Below are 17,239 nucleotides of genomic sequence, written 5' to 3'. Positions count from 1 at the left end.
ACATTTTTACCACACAAAAAATAAATAAAAACAGACCAAACAAAAAAGAAGAGAGAGAGAGAGAGGGGGGTGGGGGTGGTGGCCGAGGGAGGGCCTCGGAGAGAGGGAACTCAATTTCACTAAGTGGTTTCGTATGAAAGGGTATGTCGGATAGACCGTTCATTTCTACTTGTTTCTTCTTTTATTTCTTTGGTTTGCTTGTGTCTTTTTTTTTTTAAACAAAACTTTTTTTCTTCATTTTGCACCAGTCGCCAATAACAACACACTTTACTGCGGGACCACTAAAGTTACATTTCCGGTAGTAGTTCCCCTTTGATCTCCACATGTTCTGTGTTTACGGGCTCGTGGGTAAGTCGTTAACACATAAATGTGAGCATTTTCTGTCAGTGTTTTTAAGCTGAAGATCCTTGACTTCTTGTAGCTCTTTAACGTCTTTAAGCTGACAACAAAAGTGAATCTGGGTACTGCAGTTTAGGTAATCGCTGGAGTTTTGACATTGCCAGAGCTGCTGTCGTCGTGTCGAATGCTTGTCTGATGTTTTCCCCTCCCTCTTTCTGAGAAAAATCTTTAACAATCTGGCAAAGCTAAAATCAAAGATATGCTTTATTGATCGGTTGAGTTACGTTTTTTTCAAGCTTGAAAGTGTGCTAACGCAAATGCTTTCCAGTTTCCATGTTCTTCTAATTTTATGTACAAAACAAATTCCATGTGTATAATTTTGTACTATAATTTATAAATATTTTTTTTTCTCACAAAATCATCTATATTTTGGGAAGTTCTTTTGGATGGAGTATTTACATCACTGTTACGCCATGTGTGTTTGATTTATGTGTGTGTGTGTGTGTTTGTGTGTGAGAGAGAGAGAGGTGTTAAATGTTATGTTTTGATATGCAATGTTTCAAATGCTTGATGTTTCTTTACAGAAACCAACAGGAAAGGCTGATCCCTTAAAACCTCCAAGAAAAAAAGATGGACGAACCCACATTTTCAAAGCGGAGAAAACTGGCAAGAAACAAGAAAAAATCATGGCGAGGAATTGACATATCAGCAACAGAAGAATTTCTAGAAGATCAGCGATTTCAGCTGAGGACAACGTAAGAAATTGCTAGAACAGTGAACAATTGCACTGGTTTTTAGTTGCATTTCATTCTTCATTCTGTTTCAGACATTCACTCAAAATCAGAATTTATGCATAAGAAGCAAAGTTTTAAATTTCTCCAGAACATGCTACAGAAATGTTTTAATGTATTATACATTGTTACTGTGAAGATGAGATGATACCCTCAATTCGTTTAGTTAAATTGCTTGTAGGAAGAACTTGCTTTGGTACTCCTGTGCATCACTATGTTCTACATTTGCAGAGGACTTGTGGCAGAAAAGACAGATGACCAGCTCTTCATCGTTGAAAGGACTGTGAAGGACAAATCAGCAGAAAGCGTTGGTATGTAATTCCATTTATCAGAAAATGAAATTAGACATACAGATCTACCAAATGGCTGTTAAAACATATGTAGTTATTCTGATTATCAGTTTAAGCTTTCTTAAGTTTCAGGAGAAACATATACACAGTTCTAAGAGATCTCTAGTCATGTTGTTGTTGTTTTTTGGTACTGAAAGTTGGCTTATTAGACTAATTGGTTCATTGAAGTAGAACAAATTATACCTGAAGTTTATTTAATTTCTCTTGTCAGGGAAAACAAATCTTTAAAATATAAAACCAACAGTTTTATTTTCTGTGAGCAGTGCGTGGCATGTTTCAGGCACATCCATCCACAATTTTATTAGCAGACATTTATGGGTTGATTCTGTAAAATAAACCAGTTATTCTCAAATCAATGATGTTGTGTGTGTGTGTGTTTTAGCAACCAGAAGAAAAGCCAAGACTGAGTTGAAATGTTACTCCAACCTTGCCAACAGCTCCAGAATCCAATGCCCGAGAAAGTAAGCAAAGACAGTGATTGGTTTTTACAGATCTAGGCAAAGTTTGGTGTTCATCAAGCGTATGGATGAGGTGAAGCAAGATTTCTTTGGTTCTACTGGATTCTTGCAAACAAACACTTATTCATTTTCTAATAAAAAGATGATGATGATGGCATTTTAATGGTTTATCATATTAGTTGTTTAAATCGGTCATACTCATCGATTATACATTTGTCAAGTGTCAGTGCTCAGGTGTTGCTCTGTGTTGTTGTGTTTAGTGGTTTTTTTGGGTTTTTTTTTCCAAGCACATCATTGTGGGGCTTTTAATCAGTAACATGCATCCGTCTACAATGTATCATCATTCATTCTTCAACTTGTATATTAAATATGTAAATGGCAAGTATATTAGACATATATATACAACATTAGGACATAACCGACAGACGGACATATAACATACCGTTCGCCTACAAATAAGGCCAGAGCATAACATGACATGCAAATTACAATACTGATAAAAAGAAAGAGAGAGAGGGAGAGAAAAGTGTTTAGTGGTTTTTGCACAATGTCTGCTGTCCAAGCAGTGTGCTCTCTGTCCTTAGCGGAGAACTGCTGACCACGGTGACAGGACAGACTGTCACCTGAGGATGAATAGTCATAGGGTGTGAATTGGTGTCTGTGTGTGTGGCTCTTTGTATGTGTTTTTAAAAGTGACAGAGCATCCCTCTTTTGTGCATTTTTTTTTTTAATCCTGCAAGCCTTTCTCTGTTTTTCTTATTGCAAAACAGTCACTTCATTAATTCAGTTTTTGTCTTTTTAAGTCTCTGCTGGGTTTTTTTTCTTCTTCTCCGTGTATACTACATTGGGTGTGCACGTTAAAGATCCCACGATTGACAATAAGGGTCTTTCCTGGCAAAATTGCTTAGGCACAGTTAATAATTGTCTACCATACCCGTGTGACTTGGAATAAGGCCGTGAAAGGTAAATATGCGCCGACATGGCTGCAATCTACTGGCCGTATAAAATTTCATCTCACACGGCATCACTGCAGAGCGCCTAGAACTGTACCCACGAATATGCGCGATATAAGCCTCATTGATTGATTGATTATTATCATTTGTTGTTGCAGAGAATATCCAGTAGCTTCTAACTTTGAGTCTAAAGCTGTCCACAGAGAGGTATGCTCAGCACGAGCGACCAGAAGAAAACCAGCGCCGCAAAAGGCAGACACCACCACACAGCAGACTGCAACTGCACAAGACTTGTGGGGAGGTGAGGCTGAAGACAGCTTTCTTTTCATGTTGCGCTCTTCTCTTGCTTTAGTCATTCCTTGGGATCAATTACACTAGCATGGGTGTTACTCTTCCGGCTTTTGCCGGATTTCCGGTTTTTGAAAAAATCTGAAGCCGGAAATTCCGGTTTTCCGGGTTTTAAAAAAAAAAGCTTCGTTTCGCTAAGTTGAAATAACGAGCAGCGGTTCCGATCCGACTTTTGACACCGGTTCGCGTGCTTTCTCGGTTCGCTCCCTTGGATTTGCCGCCATCTTGCTTATTATGATTTGGTTTCGTCGGTGTCCAGAAACTTTCTTTCAAACTTGAGCATTTTGGACCCCTGCCTTTCAGGTTTTTTGATTTTTCCCAGTAACACCCATGCATTAGGCACACACAAAAAGTGTTGGTTTAGGGTAACCCGACCGACCCTATTTTTTCCTGCCGACTCTAAAAAAAAAAATTTTTTTAAACAAAAACTTTTGGCGCATTTTGCGAACCAAACAAGACTAAGGGAAGTAACCTCCTTTGAACTCGACTAAATTTATAAAAACAAATTTTTTTTTTTAAAAACCTAGCTACCAACCCTATTTTTTTGGGTCACAGTACCCAAAACCAACTTTTTTGTGTGTGTTGGCCTTATAAAAACAGCTTTGTTTTCTTCCTATTGCACATGAGCGGTATGAAATCAGCTGAAACTGAAACCTTCACAGAGTAGAATAAGTGTTGTACGAAAAGGATGAGACTGAATGCACAGATCTGTGAAAGTTACTGAAACATCAACTTTTGATAAGTATTTATACTTAACATCTGATGATGGAGTCTCCCGTCGGTGCAACGGATGAGTGACCTGACATTACTTGTTATTTATGTTGACAATCTGCTTAATGATGAGTATCATCATACTTTATTTTTCATGCTTGGTCCAATGATGTGAAGCAATTGATGGGTTGAACCTGAATGTAAATTCTCTTGTCTCTGATAGAAGTTTCAAACCATGAAGAATTGAGAGAGCGGCCCTTTTTTTTCATTTTCACTTTATTTTAAAATCTTGCATTGTACATCTTTTGTTGATCAGAAAGTTATAAAGTTCTGACTTCCTAATCAGTTTCTGCGTCTCCCGGTTGAATGTCAGACATTTTTGATTTTGATTTTTTCTTATTGTAGAAGAGAAGAAAGAAACGGCGGATGTGGAGGAACACTTCATGCAAGTCACCAAACGGACACGAGTACAGGTAATGAGGAATTAGATAACTACGGATATCCACTTCTGGTGTGCATTTCTCGATTAACTTTCCTTGTGTTTTATTAGAGGACGCCTGTGATGTGCTGACATTTTTGCCTGGTCTTGAGCGCATCCTCTGGTCACAGGTACCACTGTAAGTGTGTGTGGCATGGATGAGTCGAGCCATCAACTAATTTTTTAGTGATTCCCCAGGACAAGTAGTGAAGCCATGAGTAGGAGTAACAGAAATTGAAAATGGTTTTCAGTCTGTTCGAAGTACATTTGCCTTAGGGTGGGTTTCGATGAGTAAGAGATGTGTGTAACTGTGAGCCACTATAAGCATATGTTTGTGCTTGTGAACAAATTCCATGCCTGTGTGCGCTTTGGATGTTACTATGTACATTTGAAATCTTTACAGATTAAATTTTCATTGTATGTTTTGACGAGCAGACCCCCAAACACGTGCGGCGGAAAGCGAGTGCTCGTCCTGCAGTGGAGGTGCCTCATCCCGGTTCCTCTATCAATCCAGCCTATGATGATCATCAGGTAAAACTTGCCTGTCTTTTTTGCCTCCCTGTTTGTCAGCAGACGTTATTCTTTTTGAGACAAAATCGCATTGCAGAACCCAGTCAACCCAGACACAGCCACACAGAGTACAAAAGCCTTAAATGAGCAATGGTAGCTCAGTTGGTAGAGCACTAGACTTGTGATCCTTTGGTCAAGGGTTCAAAACCAGGCTTGGATGGACACAGGTCATCTTTATGTGCAATTGGCACATGAAAGACCTCTGTCATTCTGCCATAAGTGCAGGTGGCTGATTACACCGTAACACACACACAGACCTGGGTAGCGCGTCTCTGTTGCTGCTAGCTTTTCACTGGGAGGAAGCGACCCGACTTTTCTAGCAAGGGGATCATACAGTAATGGAAAATGAAATGATTTTGTCCACAAGTACAATATACAGTTAACCCGTCTGTAGTTACCAGCCAATGGGCCAATCTAAAGTGGTCCTCACTGACAGGTGGTCGTTACTGACAGGTGGTCGTGATGAGAAGGTGAATTATATAAAACAAAAATATGTCTGGGAGCCTTTGAGGTGGTCCTGGTTGCTTTGGAGAGGTGGTCGCAAGGGCAGGTTCAATAGTATTAGTAGCCAGCTTTGGAGAGGTGGTCGCAAGGGAAGGTTCACCTCACACCGCGGGTTGTCACCCAGGTATTGGCTCTCCTTACTCAGACACTCACCTCACACCGCGGGTTGTCATCCAGGTATTGGCTCTCCTTACTCAGACACTCACCTCAAACACCGCGGGTTGTCATCCAGGTATTGGCTCTCCTTACTGTTAGCCCTGCAAAAGGAACTGGGAGACAGAACGTGTTGATGATGTGCTGTGGACTGGGCCTAAACATCGGCTGAGCTCCATGTACTGAGAGCAGGGTTGATGATGTGCTGTGGACTGGGCCTAAACATCGGCTGAGCTCCATGTACTGAGAGCATGCTGTGGACTGGGCCTAAACATCGGCTGAGCTCCATGTACTGAGAGCAGGGTTGATGATGTGCTGTGGACTGGGCCTAAACATCGGCTGAGCTCCATGTACTGAGAGCAGGGTTGATGATGTGCTGTGGACTGGGCCTAAACATCGGCTGAGCTCCATGTACTGAGAACATGCTGTGGACTGGGCCTAAACATCGGCTGAGCTCCATGTACTGAGAGCAGGGTTGATGATGTGCTGTGGACTGGGCCTAAACATCGGCTGAGCTCCATGTACTGAGAGCAGGGTTGATGATGTGCTGTGGACTGGGCCTAAACATCGGCTGAGCTCCATGTACTGAGAGCAGGGTTGATGATGTGCTGTGGATTGGGCCTAAACATCGGCTGAGCTCCATGTACTGAGAGCAGGTTCTTTTTGGATTGCAAATCACAATCTGTGGGTGTGTGTGTGTGTTTGAAACAGATAGAGCACTCTGATAATGTAAGCTGTTAGTGTTATGCTCTGGTTTCATTAACTTTAGGCTTAACTTAACACTCAGTAATTACTCAGGACAACAACAACAACAAAAAGAAATTGTCAAACCACCAGTATATCCACTGTGCATATTCTGTTTTCAGGACTTACTGCTGAAAGCCTATGTGGTTGAGCAGAAGAAAGATAAAGCCGAGCGGAAGATCTTCAATGCACTGGACGCAAGATTTCCCTGTGTGTCAGAGGCACCCACACAGGTACGTCATTTGCACAGATGATTGTTTAGGAGTTTTCAGTGTTGAAATATTGAATATGTGCGGAACTAGTGTGGGACTTGCGCTTAATAAGCTCTTAGTTGTTGTCATCCAGATGGGAAGATTTGTGTACAACTTGTGTTTTCAATCACCCTGCGATATAGCTGGTGTGTACCATAACTTTTGGGGGGGTTGGTAAGTCAGCAATTGGAACCGGAGGCATTCTTGTTTTATGAGTTGAACTGTGTTTTCAAGGTGTTCTTATCCACTGTGTTCTTTGAACTAATTGTGTTCGTGTGTGTGTGTTTTGTGGGCAAACTGGATAGTAGATATGTCTAGTTTGATCTGAGTAGAACTGTGTTTTCAAGGTTTTCATATCCCCTGTGTTCTATTAACCCCTTCACTGCCCACCCCGTATGTAATACGTGGTCATTTTCGGTTTGTCATACGCCCATAACCGTATCTCATACGTGGGATTTGTGTCAACAACATTTCAGGACATTTCTGAAAACTAAATGGGAGGTAACCACTGTCCAAGTACTTGTAGGGGTTCTAAACACAGTTCTTTCCCATAGACCGTTCGGATAAGTTACTATCACGTGTTGAAAACTGTGTTAGAAATGTAGAACCGACTATAGCATTCAGCCGCCATTCACAATGGCGGCCGAAAGTCGGACCTCAACTCGTAGACCTGTTTTCAAGCGATACAGTGTTCTGGAAGCTCTACAAGAAGTGATTTATGGATTACCACACAGAAGAATACTTTTATGGGCTGTAATGTGAGTACCTGATGTTTGACACCAGTTTTAGCAGTGTTTTGTGTTGTTTTACGTGCTGCAATGTGTGTGTGTGTAAGTCCGGAAACTGTAATTTTTGACAAAAATGGTCATTATATCAATTTTTACTATAACAATCACAAAGTCCAATGATCATGTCATCCTATAATAGCCAAGGGTATAAGCAAAATACATGCCAAGGATCTAAGAGATATCTCAATAAATGATCGAGCAGTGAACAGATTAGTGAACCTACCGAAGAAAGCGAAATTTTGCCCTGGCACACAGCAATACCAAAATGCTGTTATACTGTGGCAGTGAAGGGGTTAAATTTGTTTGTGTGGATAGCAGAGATGTCTGGTGGGGTGTTTAATATGAGTAGAACAGTGTTTTTAAGGTTTTTATTTCCACTGTGTTGTTTGCATTAAGTGTGTGTGTGTTTTGCAGGCAAGCTGGCTAGCAGAGATGTCTGGAGGACTGTTTGACAGCGAGCATCCATCCAAGGAGGAGGAGGAAGGGGACATAACCAAACCCATCTCCATCAACCCTCCGGTCAACAGAGAGAAGAAAAAGACGCCCAGTGAGAGAAAGAAGGCAAAAGCCGCTAAACTGTTGGTAAGTAATGATACTAATGATAAACCGTTCTCATACAGCGCTATTCACAGTTTTAAGACCTTTAAAAAAATCCCCACAAAATCGCGTCTTAAAAAGGAGGGGGTCTTGCAGGGCCCCCAGACTGTTGTGTCCCTATATCATGTATGCATTAGAAACCAAAAAAAAGTACCAGAAATTAATGGGGGAGGGGGGCAAGTTACCTACACAATCTAAAAAGAATGGGCCTCGGGACACTCTACATAGCCTTAGCATGCTTGCCATCTGTACTGTTTAAAAACAATGTTCTGCCGGATCTGTATCAACGCAGATTTACAGAGGATGAAAGTCGCTTGTTCATTTCAATGCTTGTTATTCTCTTAGGTGCCAGGAGAAAAGGTTCCATACAACTCTCGCTTACTCTATTACACATGTCGTATGCATTAAGAGCGATTACTTCCCTTTGGTTATTTGATATAGAGTTAATCTTACCGATATGACCATAATGTTTTTGTAATGGCTCACAGAACTTGCAACAGTCGGCATTACATTGTGGGGGAGCTCTGGTCTTGAAACTGTGTTCCCTGCAGTTACTATCAGCCCAGTTATTTCATCTTAGATTGTGTTTCTAAAATGTTTGTCTTTGTCTTGAGCATACAGTAATATTACAAGGTAGTTATGTTGGAGTTTGCTTTGGCGAAGGACTGTTAACAGAATGTACATCTGTCCTACTAACCTAATGCACACAATTTGCTCTCGCTTGCTTTGTTAATCTTTTTGTTGTTGTTGACAGGGGCAGCATATGCAGCAGCAGAAGAAGGTGAAAGGAAGAGAGAATAAAGTCTTCAGGTAGGTTGAACTTATCTCAAAAGACAAAAGTGTGTGTGTGTGTGTGTTTGTGTGTGTGTGTGTGTGTGTGTGTGTGTGTGCGTGTGTGTGTGTGTGTGCTGGTGTCATTCTAATGAAAGCATTAGACCAAACAAAAATATAAGTTGGTTTAGGGTAACCCGACCGACCCTACTTTTTCCCGCCGCCTCAAAAACTTTTTTTTCATTTCTCAAAAAAATATAACAAAACACAACCTCTGGCACATTTTGCAAACCATACCGAGACTAAAAATAAAAAATAAAATAAAAAAAGTCAACTTACGGACCCTATGTTTTTTTGGTACTGTTACCCTAAACCAACATATAGTTTTGTTTGTCCTTTCTATTGATGTTCTTTTATTTCCTATGTATAGATGGGTAAAGTCTGTAGAGGTTTAAACCAGTCAGTGAGTCACAGGCTATGTGTAGATGGGTCAAGTCTGTAGAGGTTTAAACCAGTCAGTGAGTCACAGGCTATGTGTAGATGGGTCAAGTCTGTAGAAGTTTAAACCAGTCGGTGAGTCACAGGCTATGTGTAGATGGGTCAAGTCTGTAGAGGTTTCAACCAGTCAGTGAGTCACAGGCTATGTGTAGATGGGTCAAGTCTGTAGAGGTTTAAACCAGTCAGTGAGTCACAGGCTATGTGTAGATGGGTCAAGTCTGTAGAGGTTTAAACCAGTCAGTGAGTCACAGGCTATGTGTAGATGGGTCAAGTCTGTAGAGGTTCAAACCAGTCAGTGAGTCACAGGCTATGTGTAGATGGGTCAAGTCTGTAGAGGTTTAAACCAGTCAGTGAGTCACAGGCTATGTGTAGATGGGTCAAGTCTGTTGAGGTTTAAACCAGTCAGTGAGTCACAGGCTATGTGTAGATGGGTCAAGTCTGTAGAGGTTTAAACCAGTCAGTGAGTCACAGGCTATGTGTAGATGGGTCAAGTCTGTAGAGGTTTAAACCAGTCAGTGAGTCACAGGCTATGTGTAGATGGGTCAAGTCTGTAGAGGTTTGAACCAGTCAGTGAGTCACAGGCTATGTGTAGATGGGTCAAGTCTGTAGAGGTTTAAACCAGTCAGTGAGTCACAGGCTATGTGTAGATAGGTCAAGTCTGTAGAGGTTTAAACCAGTCAGTGAGTCACAGGCTATGTGTAGATGGGTCAAGTCTGTAGAGGTTTAAACCAGTCAGTGAGTCACAGGCTATGTGTAGATGGGTCAAGTCTGTAGAGGTTTAAACCAGTCAGTGAGTCACAGGCTATGTGTAGATGGGTCAAGTCTGTAGAGGTTTAAACCAGTCAGTGAGTCACAGGCTATGTGTAGATGGGTCAAGTCTGTAGAGGTTTAAACCAGTCAGTGAGTCACAGGCTATGTGTAGATGGGTCAAGTCTGTAGAGGTTTAAACCAGTCAGTGAGTCACAGGCTATGTATAGATGGGTCAAGTCTGTAGAGGTTTAAACCAGTCAGTGAGTCACAGGCTATGTGTAGATGGGTCAAGTCTGTAGAGGTTTAAACCAGTCAGTGAGTCACAGGCTATGTGTAGATGGGTCAAGTTTGTAGAGGTTTAGTCTTAAACCAGTCAGTGAGTCACAGGCTATGTGTAGATGGGTCAAGTCTGTAGAGGTTTAAACCAGTCAGTGAGTCACAGGCTATGTGTAGATGGGTCAAGTCTGTAGAGGTTTAGTCTTAAACCAGTCAGTGAGTCACAGGCTATGTGTAGATGGGTCAAGTCTGTAGAGGTTTAGTCTTAAACCAGTCAGTGAGTCACAGGCTATGTGTAGATGGGTCAAGTCTGTAGAGGTTTAAACCAGTCAGTGAGTCACAGGCTATGTGTAGATGGGTCAAATCTGTAGAGGTTTAGTCTTAAACCAGTCAGTGAGTCACAGGGGAGCGCCGAGGGCGATATGCCACCTTGAGCCAGTAGCCACTGATATTTAAAACCTTCGCTTGTTAGCCTATTAGACAAATTTCAAAAATAACTATGTCGGGTTTGTATGGGTTGTGAAAGAGTGAATGCCCTTGCCTGTTCAAAGAGTGAATGCCCTTGCCTGTTCAAAGAGTGAATACCCTTGCCTGTTCAAAGAGTGAATACCCTTGCCTGTTCAAAGAGTGAATACCCTTGCCTGTTCAAAGAGTGAATGCCCTTGCCTGTTCAAAGAGTGAATGCCCTTGCCTGTTCAAAGAGTGAATGCCCTTGCCTGTTCAAAGAGTGAATACCCTTGCCTGTTCAAAGAGTGAATACCCTTGCCTGTTCAAAGAGTGAATACCCTTGCCTGTTCAAAGAGTGAATGCCCTTGCTTTTTTACTCTGGACTTAATATTGGAGGGGCCAACCATAGGGTGTGACCTAAGACTTTCAAATTGGCAATCTAGTGGCTGCTCCGCCTGGCGTCTGGCATTATGGGGTTAGTGCTAGGACTGGTTGGTCCGGTGTCAGAATAATGTGACTGGGTGAGACATGAAGCCTGTGCTGCGACTTCTGTCTTGTGTATGGCGCACGTTATATGTCAAAGCAGCACCGCCCTGATATGGCCCTTCGTGGTCGGCTGGGCGTTAAGCAAACAAACAAACAAATAGGGTGTGACGGAAACACGTGGACAGGAGCATGTGTGCATTTGTTTGTCGGAGGAAAAAGCAAGGGTATTCACTCTTTCACAACCCAAACAAATCTCGACAGAGTTATTGTTGAAAATCTTCCGTCTCCAGGGAGCAGACGGGCAAAGTGCAGTGACTGTTTACAGATGTGTCAGAGAGTGTGTGTTGGGGGGGGGGGGGGGGGGGTTGAACTGAACCTCAGTAGGAGCATTAAACAGGTGTTATCATCTGGGAACTGATGCAAGGTTTTAAGAATCATGGTATGATTTGAGTTTTCAAAAACAGTTCTCTTGTATGTGGATTCATAAATAATGTACGTAAGACTAAGTGTTCAATAATTGTTCACCTTTTACGCTGGTCCCGCAGTGGGGCACTGCGGTTATGAAATTAAAGGCCCCTCCTGTTTTTGGAACCGCAGGAGCTTTCTAGTTTGCTGTTAGGTAGATTTTTGGTTCCTCTTTCCTGTCATGCTCTCTTTTTCTTCATGAATTCTTTTCTTTTTTCTGCCTTCTTGCTCATTCACCTGTATTTTTTCCAAAAATCTCTTCTCTTGCCGCTTGTCTCGCGATTCATGTATAGTTTAATCTGTTAGTGTTCTGATGTAAGTCCAGCAGTAGATAGGTTAAGCCTATTTTAACATACTGGAAACTGGTAATCTTCCAGTAGGTATTAATTTAGTTTTACTAAAGCCTGCTGGGACACAAGTAATGGGTTAGTGCATTTGTAAACAGGAATCGCTTGACAAGTGGCCCCCTTCATCCTCCCCTTCCTCGTCCTGATATGGCTCTGCGTAGTCGGCTGGACGTTAAGCAACAAATAAATAAACAAACAAACTTTTACGCTGGTTTTTTTTCTCCAGCATCATCAAGATACGGTCTGAGCTGGCCAGAGAGACGAGAGAAATGAAGAAGAATGCTGTGCTCAAGGCAGAGAAACAGGAGAACAAGAAATATGCTCCCAAGAAGCTGGGGAAGTTCAAATATCCTTTTCTGTTAAAAACCCTAAATCCTTTGTGTCAAACATTTTACATTTAATAGAAATGCAATGAGATATTGAACTGTGGCGAACATGAAAAAGCCTACTGGGGGGGGGGGGGGGGGGGAGGGTGGTGAGGTTTTGTTAGAGGCAGCCCTGAAGCTGAGCAGTTACTGTAATTTAGAGACCAAAATTTAGGTTCTTTAGTGTTTTAGTTTAGATTGACCAGGGAAAAATATTAGTATGATTGTGTGAAGTGGTTGTCTCCCTTGGGTTGTTAGCGCAAACAAATTCAGAACATAAATGAATTTATGGGAAACCATAAAAGCTTATTTATTTTATGTGAATACGCACACACATTCCATCCCTGTACATTACATTTTTTATTTGGAAATAGAAATTGGGTTATTTTATGTGTTTAGAATGACACAAAACATGTTTACATCTATACACACACAAGTTTCATTGCTGTACAGTATACAGGTGTGCCTGTAATAAGAGATGCCTCTGATAAGAGGACACCTCTCAAAAAAGGACACCTTTTGTCTGGTCCAAGGTATTTTGTCCTTAACAGATGTCACAGTTGACGAACCCGAGATGGAGCTGAAACTAAGCAGTGAACTGGTGCCAAACTTGCGTTCTGTCAAGGTAGGGACGAGAAATTTATGCTCACTCAGTTGCCGTTTTCTTGGGTGTTTGGTGTCATCGCAGCTTACAATCACACTCCTCATAAAAACACAGTTTAGCTCATCATCTCAACTCTGGCCAAGCTTTACACGGGATAAGACCATCCCGTCCACTTAGACACATACCAACATTTAGCACCCTGACTGCTTGCTGTGGCCAGTGGAATTGTTTTTATAAATTAATTGTTTTTAAACCGGCTTTTACAAAATTAGATAATCAAAATTGTTGAACTGTGCACCGAGGGCACCCATGCTGTTAATGTTTGGTATGTGACTAAGTGGAGCGATGGTTGTTTTAATGTTTGGTCTGTGACTAAGTGGAGCGATGGTTGTTTTAATGTTTGGTATGTGACTAAGTGGAGCGATGGTTGTTTTAATGTTTGGTATGTGACTAAGTGGAGCGATGGTTGTTTTAATGTTTGGTATGTGACTAAGTGGAGCGATGGTTGTTTTAATGTTTGGTCTGTGACTAAGTGGAGCGATGGTTGTTTTAATGTTTGGTATGTGACTAAGTGGAGCGATGGTTGTTTCTTGTCAAAGCCTGGCCAGATGATCAGATCTCAGATGGAGAGCCAAACTGTGTGTTTTGACCAGAAGAGTGTGCCTTGGTCATTCTTATTGTCTGCTGAGTACCTTAAACAGAAACAGTGTCTTTGCCTTGGAAACTATCACACATGTATTCAAATACTTAATTGACAGACTTAGTTTTAAATTATAGTCATGCAGGGCGTTAGCAATTTTCTCCCCCCTTTCCTAACCTAGGTGGTGGGTTCAAGTGCTAGTCTTTCGGATGAGACGAAAAACCGAGGTCCCTTCGTGTACACTACATTGGGGTGTGCACGTTAAAGATCCCACGATTGACAAAAGGGTCTTTCCTGGCAAAATTGTATAGGCATAGATAAACAAGAAGAGCAAACGCTCGATCGAGTCACTTTCGCAGTTCTGAATATTATATGAGGCATCAGATGGACAGGAAGAAATTGCTATTCACAACACAATGAGTCACGTTCAGATAAAATTTGAGCCCGGTCACTTTTATAGTTTCCGAGAAAAGCCCAACGTTAAGTTGTGTGTTGCCGAACAGAAAAGGCTAGTTATCTCCCTTGTTTTTCTGATAACGTTCGTAAAAGGCTACAGATGTAAATACTTTGATGTAAAGAATAATCCTACAAAGTTTCAATCACATCCGATGAACTTTGTCAAAGATATAAAATGTCTAATTTTTCCTTTGACGCTGACCTGTGACCTTGAAAAAGGTCAAAGGTCAACGAAACCATCGTTAAAGTGTAGAGGTCATTGGAGGTCACGACTAAACAAAATATGAGCCCGATCGCTTTGATAGTTTCCGAGAAAAGTCCAACGTTAAGGTGGTGTCTACGGCCGGCCGGACAGACTAACACTGACCGATTACATAGTCACTTTTTCTCAAGTGACTCAAAAATGTCCACCAACATACCCGTGTGACTTGGAATAATAGGCCGTGAAAAGTAGGATATGCGCCGAAATGGCTGCGATCTGCTGGCCGATGTGAATGCGTGACGTATTGTGTAAAAAAATTCCATCTCACACGGCATAAATAAATCCCTGCGCCTTGAATATGTGCGCGATATGAATTGCATAAAAATTTTAAAAAATTAAAAAATAAAGAAATCCCTGCGCTTAGAACTGTACCCACGGAATACGCGCGATATAAGCCTCATATTGATTGATTGATGCATTGTTCTGCATGCACATGTATGGATGAGATAGGTCTGCACCGTTGTTTTCCGTTACATGCTGACGGGTTATATGCTGTCTGGCCAAGTGCTTGAAGACACTTTTTGTGGTCAATGTATTTAGGCTTAGTTTTTTCGTTTCTCTTTGGGTTTGTGGATGATGCTTTCATGACTGTTATCACTTTGTGTGTGCAGCCGGAAGGGAATCTGCTGGAAGACCGCTACAGGTCTATGATGCTTTCATTACTGTTATCACTTTGTGTGTGCAGCCGGAAGGGAATCTGCTGGAAGACCGCTACAGGTCTATGCAGATGAGGAATCTTGTTGAGCCCAGAGCTAAAGTCAAGTGAGTACAGTCTATGTAGTCCCTCTTTTCAAACCCTAAAAACTCCCTCGACTTCGGCGTATGCTGTCTGAATGACAGGGTAAAAACGGTCATACAAGTACAAATCCACTTGTGCAAGAACATGAGTGAACGTGGGAGTTTGAGCCCATGAACGAAGAAAAAGAACCCTAAATACGTCACCCCTCCTTTATGTTTGTAGGTACCTGCATGTTTGTGTAACTTCTTCTTCTTCGTTCATGGGCTGAAACTCCCACGTTCACTTGTGTTTTTTGCACGAGTGGATTTTTACGTGTATGATCGTTTTTACCCCACCATTCAGGCTGCATACGCCGATTTCGGGGGAAATTTGTGCAACAATGTTCACATTTTGAATGTGCTTTTGATAAAATTGTCATACAAAGTGACTGATCATGCTGGACGTCTTTGCTGTATGGCTTCAAACCATACACTATTTTAAGAGTGTGTACTGCTTTCTTCTTCTTTGCCGAAACAAGGATATTATTTTAAAGTACCAAGTGAGCTATGGATACATTGGTTTATTTCGAGGTTTGTGCATTATGTGTATGAAAATGTGATTTTTGTGTGTGTGTGACCTTTATTATTCTTTGTAAGTTGCGACAGTGTCACATTTGTTTGCTTGAATTGTGACCAAATGTTTTATTTTTATTCTCAACAGCAAAAAGAAAACCAAGAAAAAGAAATTTGAGAAGAAAAGTTTCCGGGAGATTACAGTTTAAGATGTAAGTATTTGTAATTTGTAAAAAATTTTAAAAGCTCTACTCCTGGGTCTTGCTTGCTTGTGCCAACTTGTTTTTATTGACAATTGCCTGTTCATCAGCAGCATTGAGGCTCTGATAACACAACCAGAATGGTTACATTTTTACCCCTCAAACTAAAGAAGTGAACTTGTAAATAAATCACATGAAAATTCTTTTCTTTTCTTTATTTGGTGTTTAACGTCGCTTTCAACCACGAAGGTTATATCGCGACGGGGGAAAGAGGGGAGATGGGATAGAGCCACTTGTCAATTGTTTCTTGTTCACAAAAGCACTAATCAAAAATTTGCTCCAGGGGCTTGCAACGTAGTACAATATATTACCTTACTGGGAGAATGCAAGTTTCCAGTACAAAGGACTTGACATTTCTTGTATACTGCCTTGACTAAAATCTTTACAAAAATTGACTATATTCTATACAAGAAACACTTAACAAGGGTAAAAGGAGAAACAGAATTCGTTAGTCGCCTCTTACGACATGCTGGGGAGCATCGGGTAAATTCTTCCCCCTAACCCGCTGGGGGTTCACATGAAAATGTGTTCAGTGCGTTTCATTTGTAAAACCCTGTCATTATCAACTATTCACAATTTATTTGTAATTGAAACTTGTTTGTTGAAATAGTTTACATTGAATTTGTTACCCAAAAACCTGTTATTCCAAACCGTTCACAATTACCATTTGTTAACACACATGACATGTACATATTGTGCATAGCAAATGACTTGTTCCTGCTTTTTCTCTCTCAGGGTGATGCAAACCGGAGTGAAGTGGACACGCTGGTGGTGGGAATGGGTCGAGCATGTTGGATTTCTATGTGGAATTAAAGAGGAAAATATACTGAATGTGTGTTGAAGTTCAAATTGTTAGCAGAAAGAAAAAAAACCACTTTCACACACTCAGTGGCACACACACAGTAAACATGTTGATCATCAATTAGAAATAAAAACATTTAGCCTCATTATACAGGGAAGCACAACTTTATTGAAAATAAATGCACATTTTTTATTGACTCGTCTGTACTCGATAATACAAAATTAATAGTCATCCCCGCTCACATACATATGCACTCAGTCACATGCACCTAATACTTTCACTTTGAATTAAACATCACTTTTTCTCCACATGGACCCATGCACACACGTACACTGAGATAATGTTACTCAGACACCAGTCGCTATTCATAAAACTGCTATCATCAGTAGTTAGCAAGATTCACCTTTTTTTTTTTAAAGACGTGCATATTTTCATTTAATGCCAAGAAAATCTGAAATGAATAGTCTAGTAAAAACTCAAATCAA

The 17,239-nt window shown here is 41.1% G+C and overlaps 1 protein-coding gene and 1 long non-coding RNA gene across 3 annotated transcripts; both read left to right on the top strand.

Moving 5' to 3' along the window:
- The first annotated feature begins 257 nt into the window (after window positions 1-257).
- Window positions 258-16,778, top strand: LOC138946232 (ribosome biogenesis protein NOP53-like). 2 transcript variants are annotated; one of them, XM_070317758.1, is made up of 15 exons: window positions 258-348; window positions 924-1,094; window positions 1,362-1,441; window positions 1,863-1,941; window positions 3,050-3,192; window positions 4,356-4,423; window positions 4,864-4,959; window positions 6,522-6,632; window positions 7,853-8,020; window positions 8,790-8,845; window positions 12,302-12,422; window positions 13,000-13,065; window positions 15,088-15,164; window positions 15,841-15,904; window positions 16,688-16,778. In XM_070317758.1, exons 2-14 carry the CDS (start codon window positions 970-972, stop codon window positions 15,899-15,901), a joined length of 1,251 nt encoding a protein of 416 aa, XP_070173859.1. In that variant the 5' UTR covers window positions 258-348; window positions 924-969; the 3' UTR covers window positions 15,902-15,904; window positions 16,688-16,778. The 2 variants fall into 2 exon arrangements, with proteins under 2 accessions (XP_070173859.1, XP_070173861.1); XM_070317760.1 differs by lacking the exons at window positions 15,841-15,904; window positions 16,688-16,778 and having other exon boundaries at window positions 15,014-15,164.
- On the top strand, window positions 14,111-14,546 carry LOC138946233 (uncharacterized). The gene is made up of 2 exons (XR_011449216.1): window positions 14,111-14,359; window positions 14,471-14,546. It is a non-coding gene; the product is annotated as an uncharacterized lncRNA (long non-coding RNA).
- Window positions 16,779-17,239: the final 461 nt, after the last annotated feature.

This window comes from Littorina saxatilis, linkage group LG13, assembly GCF_037325665.1.
Source record: "Littorina saxatilis isolate snail1 linkage group LG13, US_GU_Lsax_2.0, whole genome shotgun sequence".
In the NCBI taxonomy this organism is placed as follows: Eukaryota; Metazoa; Mollusca; class Gastropoda; order Littorinimorpha; family Littorinidae; genus Littorina; species Littorina saxatilis.
This window is presented reverse-complemented; position numbering and strand designations above follow the sequence as displayed.